This window comes from Ictidomys tridecemlineatus, chromosome 7 (genome assembly GCF_052094955.1).
Source record: "Ictidomys tridecemlineatus isolate mIctTri1 chromosome 7, mIctTri1.hap1, whole genome shotgun sequence".
Lineage (NCBI taxonomy): Eukaryota > Metazoa > Chordata > Mammalia > Rodentia > Sciuridae > Ictidomys > Ictidomys tridecemlineatus.
In genome coordinates this window covers 92,955,696-92,977,715 of record NC_135483.1, presented here as the reverse complement: position 1 = coordinate 92,977,715, position 22,020 = coordinate 92,955,696, and the positions used below count along the sequence as shown (strand labels likewise).

Sequence of the window (22,020 nt, the reverse complement as noted above, 5' to 3'; positions counted from 1 at the left end):
TTTATTTTATTTTTATGTGGTATTGAGGATTGAACCCAGGGCTTCACAAGTGCTTCACACTCTACCAACTGAGCCACAGCCATAGCCCCTTGGGTTCTTCTATCTAAAAAAATTTACAAGCAAGCTTCATCATGCTCACCGTGGAAGCCAGCATTGATCCTCCAAACCAAACCGCGTATCGCTGCATGTGGTGTGTAATAACTTGTACGTCAATAGGTTTTGGCTAAAAAAGACACAGTGAGATCATTTCAATAGAAAATTCAGAAAAGAATTTCTGTATTGTCATTTAACCTTATAAGTGCTATAAAAATAATATTTATATTAAATGCCCGTTACATGTTATAAACCAGAAAAAAATACTTATTTATAGAGGGGAATGCTGAAAACACTGTTAAGAGGCAGGGATGAAAACAGGATAGAATGAATGGAGAGGAAATAATAGTATACACTGTATATGATTTTTTTGAACTGTTAATCATATTTTATTGTTTTGAGTTGTATATTTGAAAAAAGAATTATATGGTCAGGGTTAATAAAATGACTCTGTAAAAGTCAAATAAGTCTTTATCAACCTACATTCAGTAAGTGAACCAATACTGACTTTAAGACTACCTTTACAGTAACTTATACATTTTATGAAGCACCCTTGTAGAAGAGTCTGGAGGCTTCAAACACAAAGAAATGATATATACTTTTAGAGATGGAAATGCTAATTCCATGGATTTGATCTTACACATTGCCCATATGTACTGTATTACCACAATGAACCTCATAATATGTCCAATTCTTATCTGCCAGTTAAAAGTAAAATTCTAAACTACAATTAAAAAGCTAGAACTTTAAAAGGAATGTAATTCTTGGTGCAAAAAAAAGTACAACAGAAACAAACCAAGTCATTTTTAAAAAACAATCATACTGAAGTGACAAACCCAAGTAACTTGTGAATACAGGATTTTTATTTTATATCCTCAGGTGGGTCAGTGGGGGGAGCAAATATTGAACTCCAGTGAGAAGGCTAGTAAGTTTCATAGTGGTACAGATTTACAATTTGAAAATTATTATATACGTATTCCATACTTGAGCAAAAACATAAAATGTATTATGGATAATAAGAGTTAGGTTTTTCACTATCAGGGTAAGGTCTTACAAATGTGGAAAAGTAGAAAGTAAGAATAAACCCATTGATATTCTGGAACTGAAGGACACATGGGGAAAAACACACACACACAGACACACACACACACACACACACACACAGAGCTCAGTCACTGAGGTCTAGATGTGACACCTTGGTAGCAGTGAGTAGCCCCATCATTCAAATTTGGTTTCATAACAACATTATCCACTAAAAAAGGAAATCCTGTGGGAGTTGGGGGAGGGCTGATTTCAGGACCAGAAAAGAGAAAGCACAAGATCAACCTAAAGCATCCTGCTTGCAAAGGAAAGGACAGACATGCATAAAACCTGGTGGGGCTACATCACAAAGACAAGAGAGTCATTTGAATGGTTCCTATTGTTCCAAACAGAGAAAATTTGAACATCAACATTAATAAACTAACGAAATGACTCCATAATGCTACTGATAATATAGTAATAAAAAGAGAAATCCAGACTTCATACAAGTGGGAATGGGCTCCTCCTAATAACAAAATGGAACTGAAAAACAGAAGGAATAACAGAATTTGTGAAACACCATATACATTTAAAGTTAAATGATATTCTATATTCTCAAGGTATTTTTTCTTTCTGGTTTATAAGGAGTAACTTGAATTTAGTATAAATATTATTTTTATATAGTACATTTAAGGTTAAATGATATAGGCTAAGATTAAATAATATTCTATATACTATGAGGCAAGTACTTCAGTAATAACAATTTAGGAAAGAATCACAATGGATGCTAAAAATAGTCATTTAAAACTGGATGCAAAACAGAATAATTACATAGTTTGAAAGTGTCTCCCCATAAAATTATTAACTGCCAAGTTTTCAATTCTGTGCGCATAATATTTAAAAATTATTTCAAAGTTACCATAAGTCGTATATTTGCTGTTCAATATAAGTTTGTATAGGTGTTTCACATCTGGAACGATGGGACACAAAGGGTTTTAAATAGAGGGGAACAATAATAACTTCACACCAGGTGTCACGTCCAGACCTCATAACTTCATACTAGAAACCTGGCAGACACATTTTTAACAAAACGACCAAACTTAACACATAGGACAAATAAAATCACGCGTCTACTGACACAATGCACTAAAAATAATACAATATCCCCTCTTAAAGAGTTATTGCCAAAATCATGGGAAAACATCAAATAAACCCAAATTGAGGAACATTCTACAAAATAAATAAGCCTATTCTTTAAAAAATGTTAAGGTCATGAAAAACAACAAATACTAACTATTGCACATTGGAAGGGCACAACAATTAGTGACACAATTTGTGAAACTTGCTTCATGTCTACATCTACATTGTTTATATTGGCATGATTTGCATAATTCTTAGTGCAGAGAATTAAAATATACTGGTAAAACTTATCAACCGTGTGTGTGCGCGCGCGTCTGTGTGTGTGTGTGTGTGTGTGTGTATTTGGGGGGGGGTGGGGGAAACAGAAAGATAGGTGGGTAGATGGAAAGGCATGCTGGATGAGTAGGTAGATGGATGGACTGGTTGGTTGAGAAGGAAATGCAAAAACAAAGTCAACATTTTAAAAATCTATTATATGAGCAGACTGCCTAAACAGTAAAAGCATGCCATTATGGTGATGGAGCTCAAAACATACTTTTTTTTTTTTTTTTTTTTACTACACTATAAGGGATAAGTTTATTTATGATAATCCAAAGTTTAGGTATTGAAGACATCTGTTATGTAATTTTTTAATAAGAAGATAAATGCTAGAGTGTTATATTTTACTTTTAAGACATTTGTAATGTTTGTGGTACTCTCAGATGAGTACCACTCTCTTCATTCTTGGAAATCTTCCAAATAGAATAAAGTGTGTTTTATATAGCAACTTATACTCTGAATCAATGTTTTGCTTCAATATTTAACAAAAATAACACAAAAAATATTTACTGAAAATATGTCTCAGAAATATAGAAAGCAGACATCGAGAATTTAAAATTAATTTTGATATTTTTACATCAATCCCAAAGGTCTAAGACATGTAACAAAGAAAATTTGGGGGAGTCACAAATTTAACTGAGAACTATAAGCTTGCTATGCAGGAACTAGAGTCAGTTTGCAAAAGTAAGCTTGGCCTCTCAAATGAGCATTTCTTTGAACCCTGCTTCCTTTACCGGCTATAAAGATATTTTAAATTCTTTGGGGCTAGGGATATGACTTATATCCTTAATTAGCATATATGGGTCAGATCCCCACATTGCTCTCCTCACCACAAAATGTGGATCCATAATAAAATTACTTATATTTTGAAAATATATACATCTACACACACATCTATCTCAAAGATATCATTAAGAATATTTTCCAGAATTACCGATAATATCCCAAAATAATCAAACAATCAAATCATATCATGGACATGAATCTCTAGTATTAAATCCATTACAATACCAGACATGTTTCTCTTATCTTTCAAAATAAGAGCAAAAGTTGGCAAGCATTTCCCATACCCATTATAATAATCAAAGTACCCTCAAGTTTCCCACCATTATTGAAAAAACTAACCTTTAATCTACCACCACTCAATTCTTCACTCAATTTCAGTCTGGCATCTACAGTTCTTTTCAAATCTCTTTGCAAGCGACGTCCGAAGTCCCTGAACATAGTTGACCCTCCAGAAAGGACAATATTCTAAATTATTGGAGAAAAACAAATAAATGACCTTTATTAAACAAAAAAGCTGAAGGTAAACATTACTAAAATTCAAGTGCATTCAAGAGAGGTATTTAATATTCAACAATGGACAGAAAATTTAAAGTTATTTAAAAATGTCCTTAAATACCAAATTTGCTACAAATACTGACCTTGTAGAGAGGACGTCTAACATCAATAGGACAATTCTGAATCACTTCATCTACAACTTCTGAGATAGGTTGTGTAAAGTCTGGATTAGCAAACTGAAAAATAAGTAAATTTGGATTTATGAGAGAGCTAAGATTATTACTATAAATATCAAAAAAGAAAGAATCCCATTTAAAAAAAAAGACTTAGAAACTATAAATTCTGTTCTGTAATAGATGCAAATAAACATGTTGAAAACAGATTTCTGAAGAAATGCAAATAAAACAATGGTGTTATGTATCATTTCGTAACCATATTAAACATGTAAAAAGTCATACAAACAAAAGATGGTAAAAATGAGGAACAGAAACTCTTATATACAGTTAAGAGAATATAAACACTTTGGAAAACAATTTGGCAATAGCTAATAAAATTTTAAATGTACATAACTGCACTTCTTTAGAACAAACCCTGGAGAAACTCCCACACATGTAACACTATTATCTAAAAACAGCTTCACTGCAGACTCACTCACAAAAGTGGAAACTGTAAATCCATCAACAGAGGTTGAAATAAATTCACAGTCTATTCTCATTATTTACAAATTCTATATTTCATTTGCTGACTTGCTAAAATTTACTTGTAACTCCAAAATCAACACATGAAGAACTTTCACAATCGTCTGTGCACAAGCACATGTATAGGACAGTTCACTCAGTTTGCTCTAAATGTCATTTAAAGATATGCTCACATGCAGCAAAGAACAGTTTAGATAATTATTAGATGGCATGAGAAGAATTTTATTTTCCATGATTACATTTGTGACCTCGGACCACCTTTTTTGACTTTCAGACTATGAAATCTTAAAGAGCCTTCAGTTCTCAAAACATTATGTTTTAATGATCCCATAGTAAAATGTTAACCAGAGTACCTGGCATTTGCTACATTAGGAAAAAAAAAATTCTCTCTCCCAAACCTGAACAAATTATTAAGAAATTTTAAATTTCTTATTGGTGCATATTAACTATTCAAGAAAATATTAACAATTTGACAGAAAATATTCTGTGCTATTTTAAAGTTTTTATCTTTTCAATTTATTAATACAGAACTTGTAAATTCTCAACATTGCCTTGTTCATCACACTCTTCAGTATTTACCTAAAACAGTAAAACAAATACATACATAAACAAATTAACCTTCCCAGAATTCTTTCCCTTCTTGTAAGATAGTTTATCTGCCATATTATTCAGTACTTTAATAAGCCAAACCTAGGGTCTCTAACATATTTTTAAGCCTTTTCTTCCATCTTCAATGAAAGGGCTCAGTCCTGCCTTCAACTCATCCCTGATACATTATAAAATATTGCTGTGGAGAACAGAAGAGACTATTAAAGAATTACCTTTTCTCACTAAAAAATTGTCAGGAATAGTGAACAAACCAAATAAACATAGTGGTCCAAATATTTCCTACACCTGAGAATTTATAAGTTTAAAACTTGGGATAGCTTCAAAATCTTATTTCCTTTTTTTTTAAAAAAAGAAAAAAAAAAAAAAACAGGCCAGGTATGGTGATACACACCTGTAATCCCAGCAGCTTGGGAGGCTAAGGCAGGAAGATCACCAAGTTCCAAGCCAGTCTCAGCAACTTAGCAAGACCCTGCCTCAAAAACTATTTTTTAAAAAAGAGCTGAGGATGTGGCTCAGTGGTTAAGTGCCCCTGGGTTTAATTTCTGGTACAAAGAAGGAAAAAAAAAAATCAAAGTGCCAAACCCATTCCTCCTAAAACAGTTGCTTTTAGTAACTTAGCAAAATAAAGATAAATTTCTTACTTTTTCATAATTTTATCTTCAGTATTCAAGTCCTGGACAGTTGAAATGCTAGTACTTCCATATAACCCAAAGAAAATGCCAAATAAGTGACAAGGAAACTAGAATATAGAAGTATCTAAAACTATAGGAAAAAGAATCTTAAAACTCACTTGGGAAGTGACATAGTTCATATGATACAAAAAAACAGGTCTATTCTGGGAAAATAGAGAACTAAACATATATATCTGATTTTCTGTCCTAAAACTCTACTGAAAGAATTGTGAAAATAATTCTTTATAAAAAGACAAAAATATAAAAAATATAAACAGAACAAAAAAAGGAAATACAGAAACGAAATTTGGTAAGCTAGAAAACAGATGCATAAGACATTGTGCATCCTCCAATCAGTGATATATAAGAGAAGTCAATGAGACATCATCAGTGATGTGAAACAAGAAATCAGCCATTTTATATCACAAATTCCTCCAAAGAACAAACGGCATCTGGTAGCCAGGAAAGTGAGGTGGTAGATAAAAGGCAGGGACAAAAATTGGTTGAAAGTCTCTCTGAGATCATTAAATAAAACCCCAGATGGTCTCAAAATAAGCCCACTAAATGCCTCCTCCTCATTCAAGGAGAAAACTTAATTATGTTCTCTAAAGGGAAGAAAACTGTTTCCCTTTAGAAAGTATATCTGAGAACAGAGAGGGTGGGTTTAAGTGAAGATATGCAGCCTACTGCTGTCAAAACCACACACACATACACACACTAGCCCTCTTTTCCTATTTGGCTGCCAACTTTTATACTCTAGACAGGAGAATTCCCTAGGAACCCCCAAAGAGTTAAACACACATATGACATTCCCCTAAAGAAAAGGCTATATAGTTGACAAGTCCCACCTACAAAGCTCAGGTCTCCAGTCAAGACTTTAGAGTCCCTTCCTAAGTAAGTGTCATGAAAGTCTTTACCACAAAAAAATATGGTGACTGAAATACAGAAAAGGCAACTTGAATATAAACTATGCAACTTAAAAAAAAACTATGATTAATATCCTCATAAAGCCAGAAGACATGAGAACCATGAAATAAGAAGAGAGTAGCATAAAAATTTACACCAAAAGTCTGGGTTGGGGAAGCTCCGAGAATTAAAATGGCTGCCAGAAAGGGGGGAAAAATTCACACAAAGGCTGAGTAGGTAAAGGTGCAGAAATTACCTTCAAATGCAAAGATCCTACAAGCATCTGCAGGAAAAAAATATTAAAAAATAGGTCCTATACATAGAAATCAGAATTTTTTTAACTTCCAATGGCTTCAAAATCCTGAAGGAAAATTATTTCCAATTTAAGATTCTAACCCCAATATCAAGAAAGTATGAGGACAAAATAAATACATTTAAGACATGTAAGGTATCTTAAAAATTTTCCTCTTCCATCCACCTTTATTAGGAACCTTACTGGCAAAGAATCTCCACTCAAAAAAAAGTACAGCATATGAATGAAAGACGCAGGATATAGAAAAAAGAAATCCACGAGAGAGAAGAAAAGGAATCCCTGGAACAATGATGAAAGAATATGAGGCTCTGTATCAAGTGCAGAAAGAAGCAGCTTTAGACTGGGTCATATTATGTATTCCAGAAAATAGATGAAAAAACTCTATGCTTCTGAATAGCCTGAGAAGATATTTCAAATCAAATAAAAACTGACTAACAACTAAAAAGTACTTGAATTGTAATATAATCAAAGAGTTCACAGTATATAGGTCATCACCAAACAATCTTCTAAGAATTAAAAAAAGAAGAAACATGTAAGGCACTCCTAATTTTTGCTAAAATTTGCTTAATTATTTAAACAATGTACATATACATAACTCATTTTTAAAAAACAACTTCAGGGGCTGGGGTTGTAGCTCAGTGGTAGAGCACTTGCCTAGAATGCACAAGGCACTGGGTTTGATCCTTAGTACCACATAAAATAAAGGTATTGTGTCCATCTACAACTAAAAATATTTTTTAAAAAAATTTCTTACAGAAGAAACTGCTTTTAAGGAAAGTAAACCTATGGAGAATAAAATGCTTTAAAGTTTATTAAAAATTTAATGAAGGGAAAATGTATACCAAATGATACAGGCTATTTAAATTAATGGTAAAAATGATATAAGAAACCTTAGTAGCATGATAATACAGTTAACTATCTGATTCCTAAATAATATGATACAATCAAACATACTTTATTACATATCTAATGTTTCAAGGCTTTACGCAGTCAGTACATTATCTGCATGTATGAACATGCAAAAAACAAAAAAAAATACAATCTATCCCACTATTATAATGTACCAATAAAAAATAAATTAATCTTAAAATTTTTTAAAAAAGAGCCAAGACATTAAGCAAAGCTCATTTGTCAAAAGCAGTCCACTCAAATGCTTCATCCTTTGAAGCCCAAATTATCTCCTATTTTCTATACTATTATCTATCTTGTCATAATCCTATTCTTCTGAGAATTTGATTCAGAACATTCTGCAATTCTTTAATCCCTAACCTCAAGCTGAGGTTTTAATATCTTTTTCCAATACTTCAACTATAACACAATCAATTTTTCTTGATTCAAGTGACCCTGAATCCACTTCTATTGTAACCACTCAAATAGGGAAATGTGCCCCATAGGAAATTGTGCCCAAACTTCCAACTCCATATGGTTTATCTTTCCACTGATCTTGAATCCCCCCTAAAATAATAAAAGAATTAAAAGAAAAGGTTAATGTACAAAGACAAAAGAGGAGGCAAAGAAACAATGAATAAAAAATTTCAATCCTTCTTAGAGAAAAAGGGAATATTACAGCCTAATTGTTGCTATAGAGGCAAAGTGGTAAGAAGTGAAACAATTCACCTGTAGAACTGCCCAAAGCTCAGGGATTGAAGGTATAAGAAACCATACCATACATGCCAAGTGCAGTGTTGCACACCTGTAATCTCAACAGCTTGGGAGGCGGAAGCAGAAGGAACTCAAGTTCAAAGCCAGCCTCAGCAACTTAGTGAAGCCCAAAGCAATTCAGTGAGATCCTGTCTCTAACTAAAATATAAAAAAAGGGCTGGGGATGTGGCTCAGTGGTAAAGCACCCCTGGGTTCAATCCCTGATACAAAAACAAAACCAAACAAAAAAACATACAAGTAAGACTTTTAAGAAAATTCAAAAATAAAAATTATTGAGTAGTAGTTTTCATAGGATATAGAATAATACACTTAATAATAACTAGGCAGTTATTATTTATAATAACTAGGCAGTTAAGTCCAACCTCAAGGAATAAATGAAAAATTAATGAATAAACAGAAGTAAAGGAAAAACTTGGGAAGAGCTGAATTTTAAGAGATAAAGAATCACATTTTTATACTTGTCTCAAAAGTGAAAAAGTCAGATATATAATATTATAAATACTATAAAATTATTGATTTACCAAACAACAATAATCTAACACAAGGAACAGGCTGAAGGGAAAAAAAAACCTACATAAAAATTAACTTACATAAAAGGAAATTAGTAGTAACACTGGGTATATTAAAAAACAACAATACAAGTAAGTATTTGGAAATCTAGATGTGATTACCAAGAGTAATTGTTAAATAAGCACTAGTGAATATTCTGTAGAACATAAAGGAGTTAAAGGATTTGACAAGTTTAAAATATTTTTGGTTTAAACTTGCCAGTGTTACCTGACCTTTAAAACTATGTGCATACATCTTTTTAATTATTTTTTTATGAAACTGTAAAGAAAATGTGTCATCTGAAATCTTAAAGCTCCAGTATACTAGTCTGAGCACAATTCCTTATCATTCTAGTGCTCATTCATTTGCTACCAATTTATAATTATATGCCAGTCCATCATGGTCTCCAATCCCTGCCTGCATCCTTCACTACCTCTAATTCTACCTTCTAGATTCACTCTGTCATTCTCTGTACTATTAACATTAACTCTGTCATGTCCTTTTGCTCTGTTCCCATACTGACCCAAGAGACAGGAACTAGTACATGACTGCAAGTTTGGAATACCAAATCTCACTACAGTGAGTAAAAAAAAAAAAAAAAAAAAAAAAATTACTGTCCTACTATCATTAATATGCATTCAACAGTCACCCTCTCAATTTCTCTAAAAAAGTGATTATGAACATTATTATTTTCTATCATCCCCAATCGTATGCCCAATCTCTTCTCCCAATACATCAGCCTGATTCCACTTCATGGAAAAAAATAAAACTATGAACTATAAATGACAAAATTCCTCAACTGGCTACCTCTCTTTTAACCATGTTACTTCCACATTTTCCTGTACTCACATCCACTACTTACCTCCCATCACTGGAATAAACACTTTTTAAAAAATTCAAAACTAGACTCAGACTTATTTTCACAACTGACTTCTTACTAGTTTCCAGTACCTACTATCCTTTCTGTTCAGTCCAGAAAGCCCACAATGCTAACTTCTAAACCTTTACCTCTCAAGATGCACCAAACTGACTCACACCATTTCATTGAAACTGTTCCTCTAGAATCACCAATAACCTGAATGCTGAAAAACCCACATGCATTTCACAAGTGTCTTCTAATATTAACTTATGGAAACAAATAGCACTATTCAAACTTCGTCCTCAAAATAATTCACTTCTCTCATTTTTGTAACTATCACCCTCTGTAACTGTCAGTGTTCTTTGAAGGTTCCTCTTACTCTGCCTATCCATAAAGTGCTGGGTTCACTAGGGTCAGATTCTTTACCTTCTTTGACTCTGCACCTTTCCTTAGCTAATCTCTTCCACTGTGCCACCTCATCGTGATAAATTCATGTCTATCCTCACCCCAGGACAAATACCTTTAGTTCAAAACCCTTAGAACTAAAGTGTCAATTTTTAAACCTCTTTAAAGATGTGTATAATAAATTCATCTGTTTCTACCTCATCTATTCCTTCCTTTTCAGCATTCGCAATTTCTTTGGATGGCACATCTAGTTGCTCAAGTCATAAACCTCATTTATAATCAGATTCTTCATATTCTTTCTCCCCTCATATCTATAAGCAATTATTAAGTCATATTGACTATTCTTTTCTCACTTTAATTGACCTATGGTCATTATTTATCTGAAAAACAATAAACTCACTGGTTTCCAAAACAATTCACACCTCTGTTCCAATCCATCTAACCCAATGCTGCCAGAGTAACCTAATATTGTATATTAATCTGTGCCACTTCCATGCTGAAGATTTCTGACTATGAATTCAGCAAACTCCCTTGAAGAATGTATTTGTCATTTACAACCTAGTCCACAAAATAGCTATCTGGACCATCTCCTACCACTCTGTTCCTCTGTAATTACTATTATCTAGCTCTTTCATGTCCTAGACCTCTGCTCAGCTTGTCTTCTCTGCCAGAAATACATATTCCTAACACACATGCCTGACAAATATCCATTCTTAATCAACTGGATCTCCCAAGCAGACTTAGATGCTCTCTATTCCTCAATATTCCCCTCAATATTGTTACTGTGTTTATTCAGCATGAAGAACAGTTATTTTTTAAGTGTTTAAATCACACTTAAATGTTTAAATCAAAATATTCCCTCAAAAAACACATGCATTCATTAAAGCAAATATACCTATTTAAATAATTTATGTCATTCTTTGACTTTAATAAGCACAAGATAATTTTTTCATCTTTGAATACCCAATGATTAAAGTTAAGACAATAAAAATTATATCCACTTAATATTTGCTAAGTGAATAAACACTTAAAAAATAACTGTTCTTCAAGCTAAATAAGCACAGTAACAATATTAGTGGTTTTAATAAAGTTAAATTTCTGGTATTAAATTATTAAAATAATTTTATTATTATTAAAATAACTTATTTCATTTCCTTAATATAGTCTTTATGTTACTAAGATTTCATAGAGAGAGACTGTTTTGCTACTAAATACTTCATGAGAATCAAGTGAAGATTCTTTGAATAATGGTCATTTTACCTTAAAGCAGTGTTTTCTAGAATCTTTCCAACATTTTAAATGATTACAAATAATTTAAGGGCCTCTTCATTTCCCATGCTCTCCCATGAATCCCATAAGCCACTAAAAAAGAAAGTTTACTTTTTCCAAATGTGTTTTAGAAGAAGATATTTTTTTCTCAAAAAATATAACTCACTATATTTTAGTATTCTAAACAAAGTTTCTGAGATTAATGCTCTCTGAATATCTTCTAGTTAATTTTCTGCTGAATATTTCAAAGCAATTCCATCTTCCAAAAAAACCTTACCTCTGGATGAAAAAAGATTTCAGGTCCCAAGAACCTCTCATAACCAACATCAATGGAAAATTCTTTCTTTGAGATAGCATTGATTCCAGTATACTGCTTAATCCACTTTGATCCATCTGTGTCATACTTGTTAAACTCTTTTACCAAATCTGGGCAAACGTAACTATAGCGTTCCTTAAAACACAAATAAAGAAACACAAGTAAGTTTTCCTATTGCTTTAGGGAAAGTACAAGGATGAATTATTGCATATCTGGTTATATGTCTTAAAGTTTCCATCAAAAATATAATTCAAAAACATCTCATTTACAATTAACAAACTCCTGACTACTAGCCTTATTCGTTGACGGTTAATTTTCGGTGTGTCAACTTGACTGGATTTAAGGATAAGCAGAGAATGGGTAAAGTACTATTTCTTCATATCCATCTATGCGATTGTTTCCAGAAGACTGGTGTGTGACTTGGTAAATTGAGTGGGGAAGGTCTGTTCCCAGTGGGTATGTGTGTTTGGAGAGGTGTGTTTGTGGGTGCGTAGGGGGGAGTTTCAACATTCAGTTGGCAAGAGGCCCAGATAGAACTTAAAAGCAAAGGAAAGGCAATTTCTTGTCTCTCCTGTGTTGATGGGACACCTCTTCTCTATTGCCTGAGGACATCAGACACCAGGCTTTGGACTCCAGGGACTTGCATCAGCAGCTCCTCTAGGTTTCCAGGCCTTTGGACTGGACTTAGAGTTACACCATCAGCTACCATGGTTCTGATGACTTTGGATTTGAACTGAGCCACACAACCAGAATCTAAGCAAACCCAGTTTGCAAATAGCCTGTTGTGGTACTTCTCAGCTTTCATAATCATGTGTGCTAATTCCTCTAATAAATCTCCTCTCATATTATCTGTATCCTACTGATTCTCTCTAGAGAATCCTGAATAATATTCATACATTTAAAATAATATACTTATCAAGAATTCTATCCAACATAAATACTAACATCATTGTTAATTAAAAGACAAAGTGAAAGAATACTACAAAAAGATGGAATCTCCATACTGCTTTCCATAGTGGTTGCACCAATTTGCAGTCCAACCAGCAATGTATGAGTGTACTTTTTCACCACATCCTCGCCAACATTTATTGCTGCCTATATTCTTTTTTTTTTTTTTTTATTGTTGGTCGTTCAAAACATTACACAGTTCTTAATTCATCATCTTTCACAGTTTGATTCAAGTGGGTTATGAAGCCTATATTCTTGATGACTGCCATTCTGACAGGAGTGAGATGAAATCTTAGAGTAGTTTTGATTTGCATTTCTCTAATTGCTAGAGATGTTGAACACTTTTTCATATATTTGCTGATCAATTATATTTCTTCTTCTGTGAAGTGTCCATTCAGTTCCTTAGCTCATCTACTGATTGGGTTATTTGGTTTTTTAGTGTTAAGTTTTTTGAGTTCTTTATATATTCTAGAGATTAATGCTTAATCAGGAGTGCATGTGGTAAAGATTTTCTCCCAATCTGTAGGCTCTCTCTTCACTTTATTGTTTCCTTTGCTGAGAAGACGCTTTTTAATTTGAATTCATCCCATTTATTGATTCTTTATTTTACTTCTTGCACTTCGGGGGTCTTGTTAAAGAAGTCAGATCCTAGGCCAATCTAGTGAAGATTTGAGCCTATTTTTTCTTCTATTAGTTGCAGGGTCTCTGTTCTAATGCCTAAGTCTCTGATTTACTTTGAGTTGATTTTTATGCAGGGTGAGAGACAGAGGTTTAATTTCATTTTGTTACATATGAATTTCCAGTTTTGCCAGCACCATTTGATAAACAGGCTATCTTTTCTCCAGTGAATGTTTATGACACCCTTGTCTAGTATGAGATAACCATATTTATGTCTCTGGTTCCTCTATCCTGTATCATTGGTCTACAAGTCTATTTTGGTGCCAATACCATGCCGTTTTTGTTACTATAGCTCTTTAGTATAGTTTAAGGTCTGGTATTGTGATGTTTCCTGCTTCACTTTTCTTGCTAAGTATTGGTTTAGCTATTCTGGGTATCTTCTTTTTCCAAATAAGTTTATTGATTGCTTTTTCTATTTCTTTGAAGAATGTCATTAGGATTTTAATAGGAAGTGCATTAAATCTGTATAACACTTTTGATAATATGGCCATTTTGACAATATTAATTCTGCCTATCCAGGAGCATGGGAGATCTTTCCATCTTCTGAGGTTTTCTTCAATTTCCTTCTTGTATGTTCTGTAGTTTTCAATGTAGAGGTCTTTCACCTCTTTTGTTAGACTAATTCCCAGGTATTTTGTTGTTGTTGCTGTTTTGAGGCTATTGTGAATGGAGTAGTTTTCCTAATTTCTCTTTCAGTGGATTTATCACTGATGTATAGGAATGTGTTTCATTTATGGATGTTAATTTAAGTAATGCAGCTACGTCAATGTTTATAGCAGCTCAATTCACAATAGGTAAATTATATGGAACCAACCTATGTGTCCTTCAATAAATGAATGGATAAAGAAAATGTGGTATATATACTCAATGGACTGTTACTCAGTCCATTGTTACTCAGCTTAAAGAAGAGTGAAATTATGGCATTTGCCAGTAAATGGTTGGAGTTGGAGAATATCATGCTAAGCAAAATATGCCAATCCTACCAAACCAAAGGCTGAATGGTTTTTCTAATATGAGGATGCTAATTCACAATAAAGTGGAGGGACACTAGGGAAGAATAGTATTACCTTAGATTAAATAGACAGAAGTGATGAGAGGGGAGGGGAAGGGACGGGATGTGGGAATAGAAAAGATAGGAGAATGAAACAGACATTATTACTTAATACGTGACTACATGACCAATATGATTCTACAACATGTACACTCAGAAAAATGAAAAATTATATCCCATCTATGTATGATATATAAAAGTGCATAAATGTATTCTACTGTCATGTATAACTAATTAAAACAAATAAAAAATTTTTAAAAAAGATGGAAAACTTGATAATCTTATATGAAGTCTTTCCCCAAAATCTGGAAGTAGGAATTAAATGGTAATCATGTTCCTTAAAAAACATTCAAACTGAACATCAGTTTTCCCTGGAATAAAATTCCATCCTTAGTAGCTTTTTTGTTTTGCTTTATTTTAATATCAAAAAATTTCCAAAGTTGAAACAGCAGTGTGCACATTAATTTTTATATATATTGGTTACCAACTCAGGGTGACTTCTAGAAGCCATTTAGTAATTTCTTTATAATGAAGTACTTCATTCACCTTCATTGCTAAGGTTTAAAAAGTAAAGAAAATTCCATAAACACACAAAAAGAGGCAAATAAATGAGGTTATTTTTGTGAAGGCAGTTTTGCTTTTATGTATTCAAAACATAACAGATTGACTGAAATTTCAATTATATTGGCAAAGAATAAATTTGAAAAGCAATGCTGAGTATGTTGATAGTATGCATGAAAAATTGATATAATAAAGAATTATGTATAAAGAAAATGAACAAAATAACTTATACAGCCTTCACATTTTTCTTTTGTTTTATACCTTTTGAGTCAAACAATGTATTTCATACTATAGTCCAATTAATGATATCAAAGTTATTTTAATAGCAGAAAACCATTTAGGATTAAAATGAAGAATTCAACGAATACATTAAGACATAATAATTCTATAATTCATTTTTAATAAAAGGAATGATCTCAAAAATGTATGTTAAAGTCATTTGTTGAAACATCCTATATTAGGGGGCTGGGGCAGGAACTGGGTTCAATTCTCTCCTGTTAGTCCTCTCAAATATGAAATAGGGAAATAATATGCTATGAGTTTATAATCCTCAAAAATTTCCTTGCAAGAAATACAGAGATAATAATTAACAGTATTCATAACTAATTGACAAAAGATTTTTTAAAGTGTTGTTCCTCACTGAGAATTTCCTTCATGCTAATGTCACACATGTGATTTTAATTTTTAACCAAATTACACTTTTGTTACTACAGTTTACCTTTACTGCCTTTGCAGTTTCCAGGGATTGCTCTGGAGGGATGCCTACTTCTCGGTCTCTCAACAGCTGCTGAATAAAATAAGTTATATCTCGTCCTGCGATTGGAATGTGTTTAATACAGCTGCCAATCACATACCCTTCAGCCTAGATGAGAGGGAAAGATACCAAGTTTACTTTCAGTGTCTTGAGAATTATTATAATCTAAAAAACAAATCATTAAAGAACAATTTCTTAAGTTGATATATTTGCATACTCAAGAATTGCTTTATCACAGAATTCTTCACCTCAGTATTCTCAACTACATTCATCATACTGTATCATAGAATTTATAATACCACACAAAAAGTATGAGTACAAACGGCCAACAACTTAGGTTTATTCTTCAATTGACAGTGGTTTATAATCCTGATTAAAATGAGTCAACATGAGCCATGGTGCATGTCTGTAATCCCAGCAGCTTGGAAGGCTGAGACGGGAGGATCTTGGGTTCAAAGCCAGCCTCAGCAGAAACAAGGAGACCCTGTCTCTAAATAAAATACAAAATAGGGATGGGGATGTGGCTCAGTGGTTGAGTGGCCCTAAAATCAATCCCCAGTTTCCCCCAACAAAAAAAAAAAAAAAAAATGAGTCAACATGGTTTAAACAGTAACCGTGTATCAGAACATTTTATATCTTCTATAAATTCAGAAAATATATATATATTGAATTATATCACGAAAACACTGATCATTAACTTAAATGATCACTGTTTTCCTAATGAAGCACTCAATTCACAAGCCTAAGGCAGTTCACACAACCTCACAGTGCTAAATTAGCTAAATTCTGTAGAACAAACAAATGCACAAATATACTGATATTACTCACAAGTATAACAAAATGTACAAAATTAAATTTCAGTACAAAAGAACATTAGAGGTGTCTTAACAGAATATTAGGCATCAGATTTATCCTTTCAACTTAAAATAGAAAATTAAATACATTCTATTAAATACAGGTTTTCAGACATTAGACAACAAGCAGAATAGTATAGTGATTCCTACTAAGAAAAGGGAAACAAACAAGGTGAATGCTCTGCTAACGTCTGGGAAAGGAAGACCCACACAGAGCTTGATGGTGTCAGGGATACAGAATTTAGAGTTAGGGGAAACCAAGGTGGCTAACATTTGTCAGTCATGTTACGGAACTTAAGAGAGTATCCCATTTCAGATGACTAGTTAATCAGTATATTCATGTGAGAAAATCATCAAGGACAAAGAAGAGGAGCAGACAGAAGGGCCTCCAGAACTCACACATTACCAGAATAGTTCATGTTCCCCCTAGCCAGAGCTTAAAGACACTCCCAAGCATAGGACATCAAGTAGTGTTCAGAAAGGTATTGCCTCCAAAACAGGGACAAATCAACCCTAGACAAAAGCCTCTTCTGGACATAGTGTCATTTAAAAGGAACGCTTGAAAGGACCAAACTGATTCCTAGTAACTGTGCCCCAGGCTAAGGCAACAGGATGACAAGACTGAGGCCACACACTGGGCACTTACTGACCCCATCTCAAAACAAAAAAAAAAAAAAGAAGAAGAAGAAGAAGAAGAAGAAGAAGAAGAAGAAAGAAGAAGAAGAAGGAAGAAGGAAGAAGGAGGAGGAGGAGGGAAGAAGGAGGAGGAGGAAGGAAGAAGGAGGAGGAGGAGGGAAGAAGGAGGAGGAGGAAGGAAGAGGAAGGAAGAGGAAGGAGGAGGGAGGAGGGAGGAGGGAGGAGGAAGGAGGAGGAGGGAGGAGGAGGGAGGAGGAGGGAGGAGGAGGAGGAGGAGGAGGAGGAGAAGTAGTAGTAGTAGTAGTAGTAGTAGTAGTAGTAGTAGAAGAAGAAGAAGAAGAGGGGCTTGGAATGTTGCTCAAAAGTACAGCACTTGCAAGTACAGAAAAGAGGTGACATAAAAATATGTGAAGAAATAACGAACACTTTCCAAATGTGAGCTGAGCACAGAATTCAAGACCAGCCTGGGAAACACAGCAAGGCTCCACCTCAAAAAGGGGGGAAAAGAAGTATTAAAGGACACAGTTTAAGAAGAAGAAGATGAAAATCTGGGCTAATTTCTAGTATTCTTTATACACAAAGGTATAAAGAATACTAGAAATTAGTATATTAAAATGAGAAAATAAGAAAAAAATTATTTTTCCAAAATCTGTTTTAGCGATAACTGACTAGTTATTATGTGTTGAATTTTACCTTCCAACCACCTCAAATTCGTATGTTGAAGTCCTTTAGGGTCTTTAAAGAAGTCATTAAGTTAAATTGAAGTAATTAGGATCATTTCCTTTAATAATATGACTTGTGTCCTTATAAAAAGAGATTAAGACACAGATACATGAAAGGAAAAAGACATATGAAGACAAAAATAAAAATAAAAATGGTATCTTTTTATAAGTCACGAAGAGAGGCCTCATTAAAATCTAACTCTACCACACACCATGATACTGGGCTAACATTCTGTAACCTAATTACAAAATTTTAATAATTACAACAAAATTTAACGCATGATACCTAAAGTTTTTAAAAAGTGATATTAATTCAAAACTTAGCTTTAATGTGTTATTTTATGTTCTGTCCAGCAATTTTTAAATATACTTACCACAGGAATAACATGAGTGACACCATCTCCACTGTCTATTACCGTACCAGTCAATGTCCGTTCTCCTACTTGTCTTGAGGTCCAGGATGCAGCTAAGGCAAGAACAGCCTTAAGCAAAATGCATTAAGACAGGTAAAAAATAAAAACAAAAATAAGAGTTATTAGTAAAAAATAGTTAAATGGAGAACTTTATTTAATTTTAAATGTAGAATTTATAGAAAGAAAATACATAAATTTTACATTATGCAATAAAATTCATTGAGAAATTTACAGATTTATTTTGGTTTTAGGAGCATATTTACAAATTTTAGTGAAAGTAACTTTTCTCCTAAAGTGAAAACATAAGGAGCAATAATGTAAAATACTATAGTACTAAAGTACTCGAACTTAAAATATATTCACATGGTCTAGCCAGTTCCAAACCACAACAGTAAAAAGGATGCAATCATCCAACCATCAGAATTAGCAGTAAATAAATAGCTGTAAGTAAGTACTGCTCTTAAAAACAGCTTTGATTTTGTTTAAAATGCAGCATACATTTAGAACTACGTAACAAATGCTTTTTAAATGCCACTGCAATATTTGCTAAGAAGCAAACAACAACTATATTTCACCAATAAAAGAAAATGTCAGGGGGGAAATAGTAAGCAAAGGTGACAAGATAGCATTTTTCTATTAAAAACAACAACAAAAAAAAACTACCTAACAAGAATTTTTAAAGGATTCTTTTTTTAAAAAGTTCAAAAATTAAGAAATTATTAAAAGAACTAAAAAAGGTCTTCAACTCAAGACTGAATGCCTTACAATAATAAAGTCCCTGATAAAGTATACATAACTCCTTAAATACTTTTAGCAATAAAGCATAAAAGGCAGCTTATTACCTTTATGGGCTGCATTAAAATTAAAAAGTTCTTTGCTATCCAAGCCAAAATAATCACGCCAATAATTATCATTTACTGGTACTATCTACCCTGGAGTTTAAAAACTCCAAGTTCAATCCTAGGAAAAAGTGAAGTCAGACAGACCTCAGCTCATACAAAGCATTTAACTCTGAATGAGCTACCTTTAAGTTTTAGGGTTTTTGCTTCTACAAAAAATAGAGCAAAAATAAATATAATTATTAGGGATGATGAATTAATATAAAGCACTTGTGATATGTCAGGTATTACATATGTTACAGAATTAAAAAACAAGAGGAATGTCCTAATACTGAGGGGTAAGAGAACAAAGATAAATGAACAACTTGTGATGAAATATTATAAGTGTTTATTATATACAAGATACAGGGGGGGCACAATGAGTAAGTTATACCTAAAGGTAAACTAATTAAAAAGACTATGATGGCCAGGCATAGTGATCCATGCCTATCCCAAGCAACTTCAGAGTCTGAGACAGGAGGATCACAAGTTTAAGGACAGCCTCAGCAACTTATAAGACCCTGTCTCAAAATAAAATTTTAAAAGAGTTAGGGATATACTTCAGTGGGTAAAGTGACCCTAAGTTAAATCCTCAATAGCCCCCTGGGAAAAAAGAAAAAAAAAGGCTATGATAAACACAACGTTACAAGGATAAAGTGAATCGTAAAGTTCTGGGTATGGAGTATAGGAGGATACGCTGGATAAATATTAGTTTCCTTATTTTTGTTCTATAAAAGTTCTTGAAATATCCAAAGACCATTAATTTACTTACTTTAATAATTCTCCTTTTCTGACTAAATAGATCCATTTCCTATAATATTGTTTATAAATTAAACTCAGGAGAGAACTATGGTATGCTTCTGAGGTTATAATTAAGCTTTCATAAAAAAAAGAAAAAATTATGTTTTAGGAGCAGCGTAAACCAGATTAAAATTTAAAAGTCAAACTTAAAAAATAGAATTTATTACCTGCACAGCAATGTACAAGCCTGGTACATTGAAGGACTCAAACATTATTTCAGCAGTATATTCCCTGTTTTCTGGAGTATTCAGTGGAGGTTCAGTCTACATTGAATTGGATAACATTTTGAAGAAATGATATTAGACTATCCTAATAACTTTATAGATAATTTTTAAATGATAAATGATTTATATCAAACATAATACGTAAAAGGCATTAAACTCATAGGTACAAGACACAAAAACCAAAGGAAAACTACAAAAAAATCAAACAAAATATTATATAAAAATAATATGGCTATTTACACTTAAAAAACTGAAATGCTGTTATCACCTCATTCAAATAGATTAAACATTGAGAAGAAAGGTGGGGGGACAAAGGGAATGAGGGAGAGAAAAGAAGAGAGAAAAAGTAAAGGTGGACAGATCAAATCATCTTAACACAGTACTGACCTCTAGGCAAACAAATATCATGGTACTTGTTAGTGGGAGAATCCCCATCTAAGTAATGTTTTAAACAGAACAGGAGTTTTGTCTAAAACTGTAGCAAATAAACTGAGATTCCATAGACTTAATGGAAGAACTTCCTGGAAAAATGTTATATTGTTACATAACCATTAAGATTATCAAATAGAGATGTTTACACAGTTCTCCTTTTTAAATTATGTAGATGGCATACAACATTCGGAAACCTCATAAGTCTAGATCAGAACACATCCTCGTGAGGCAAGAAAGAATTTTGGGAATAGCACTGGCAATCATGGTCCTCATGTTTATATGATGGTTCTCAAGCTTGACACTAGGTATACCTCCAATACTTACGAAAATGATTTAACAATCCAAACCTTTGCAGTATCTCAAACATTTAAATGTAAAAAACAAAACTTTTAAATTTAAGAAATATAGAAAAATTCTTTCTCACTGTAAGATAAGAAATGATTCCTTAAATTCAAAGAGTCCAAATTACCAAAAGTATTAATGACAAAACTCAATTACAAATTAAATATTTTTCTGTTTTGAAAGTCACTATAAAGTAAAAGACAAGTAGACTTCTTCCATATGTAAAGCCTTTAACAGGTAAACTCCTTGTTCTATTTAAACTCACATAGAAGAAATATGCAACTGCATTAAAAAATTTAAAGATTATTTAATATATATAAAATTAAGCAAACTAAAAACAAAGATAATTAAACTCCAAAAGAGAAAATTTCTATAACAAAATATAATCAGAGAACCTCACAAAAGAAAATATGCAAATAGCTAAGGAGCACATGAAAAAGTCGTCATCATTAGTCATCAGAAAAATGCAAATTAAAACCAAAATGAGAAGTATTGTACACCCACAAGAATGGCTAAAATTAAAGACTGACACACCAAATGTTAGGTAGAATGTAGAAGCAATCAGATCACCAACATATTGTTGGTGGGTGTGTTAAAAGGTACAACTCCTTAGAAAA

The 22,020-nt window shown here is 32.8% G+C and overlaps 1 protein-coding gene across 1 annotated transcript in view; it reads right to left on the bottom strand.

The window, feature by feature from the left end:
- Actr3 (actin related protein 3) overlaps window positions 1-22,020 on the bottom strand; it is a 58,039-nt gene that overhangs the window by 2,297 nt on the left and 33,722 nt on the right. Inside the window, exons 5-11 of the mRNA XM_005315930.4 lie at window positions 20,573-20,668; window positions 18,688-18,795; window positions 16,066-16,209; window positions 12,071-12,244; window positions 3,996-4,088; window positions 3,697-3,822; window positions 140-223 (exon numbers count right to left, since the gene is read on the bottom strand). Coding sequence (XP_005315987.1) covers window positions 140-223; window positions 3,697-3,822; window positions 3,996-4,088; window positions 12,071-12,244; window positions 16,066-16,209; window positions 18,688-18,795; window positions 20,573-20,668 — 825 coding nt within the window. The remainder of the gene's footprint in view (window positions 1-139; window positions 224-3,696; window positions 3,823-3,995; window positions 4,089-12,070; window positions 12,245-16,065; window positions 16,210-18,687; window positions 18,796-20,572; window positions 20,669-22,020) is intronic.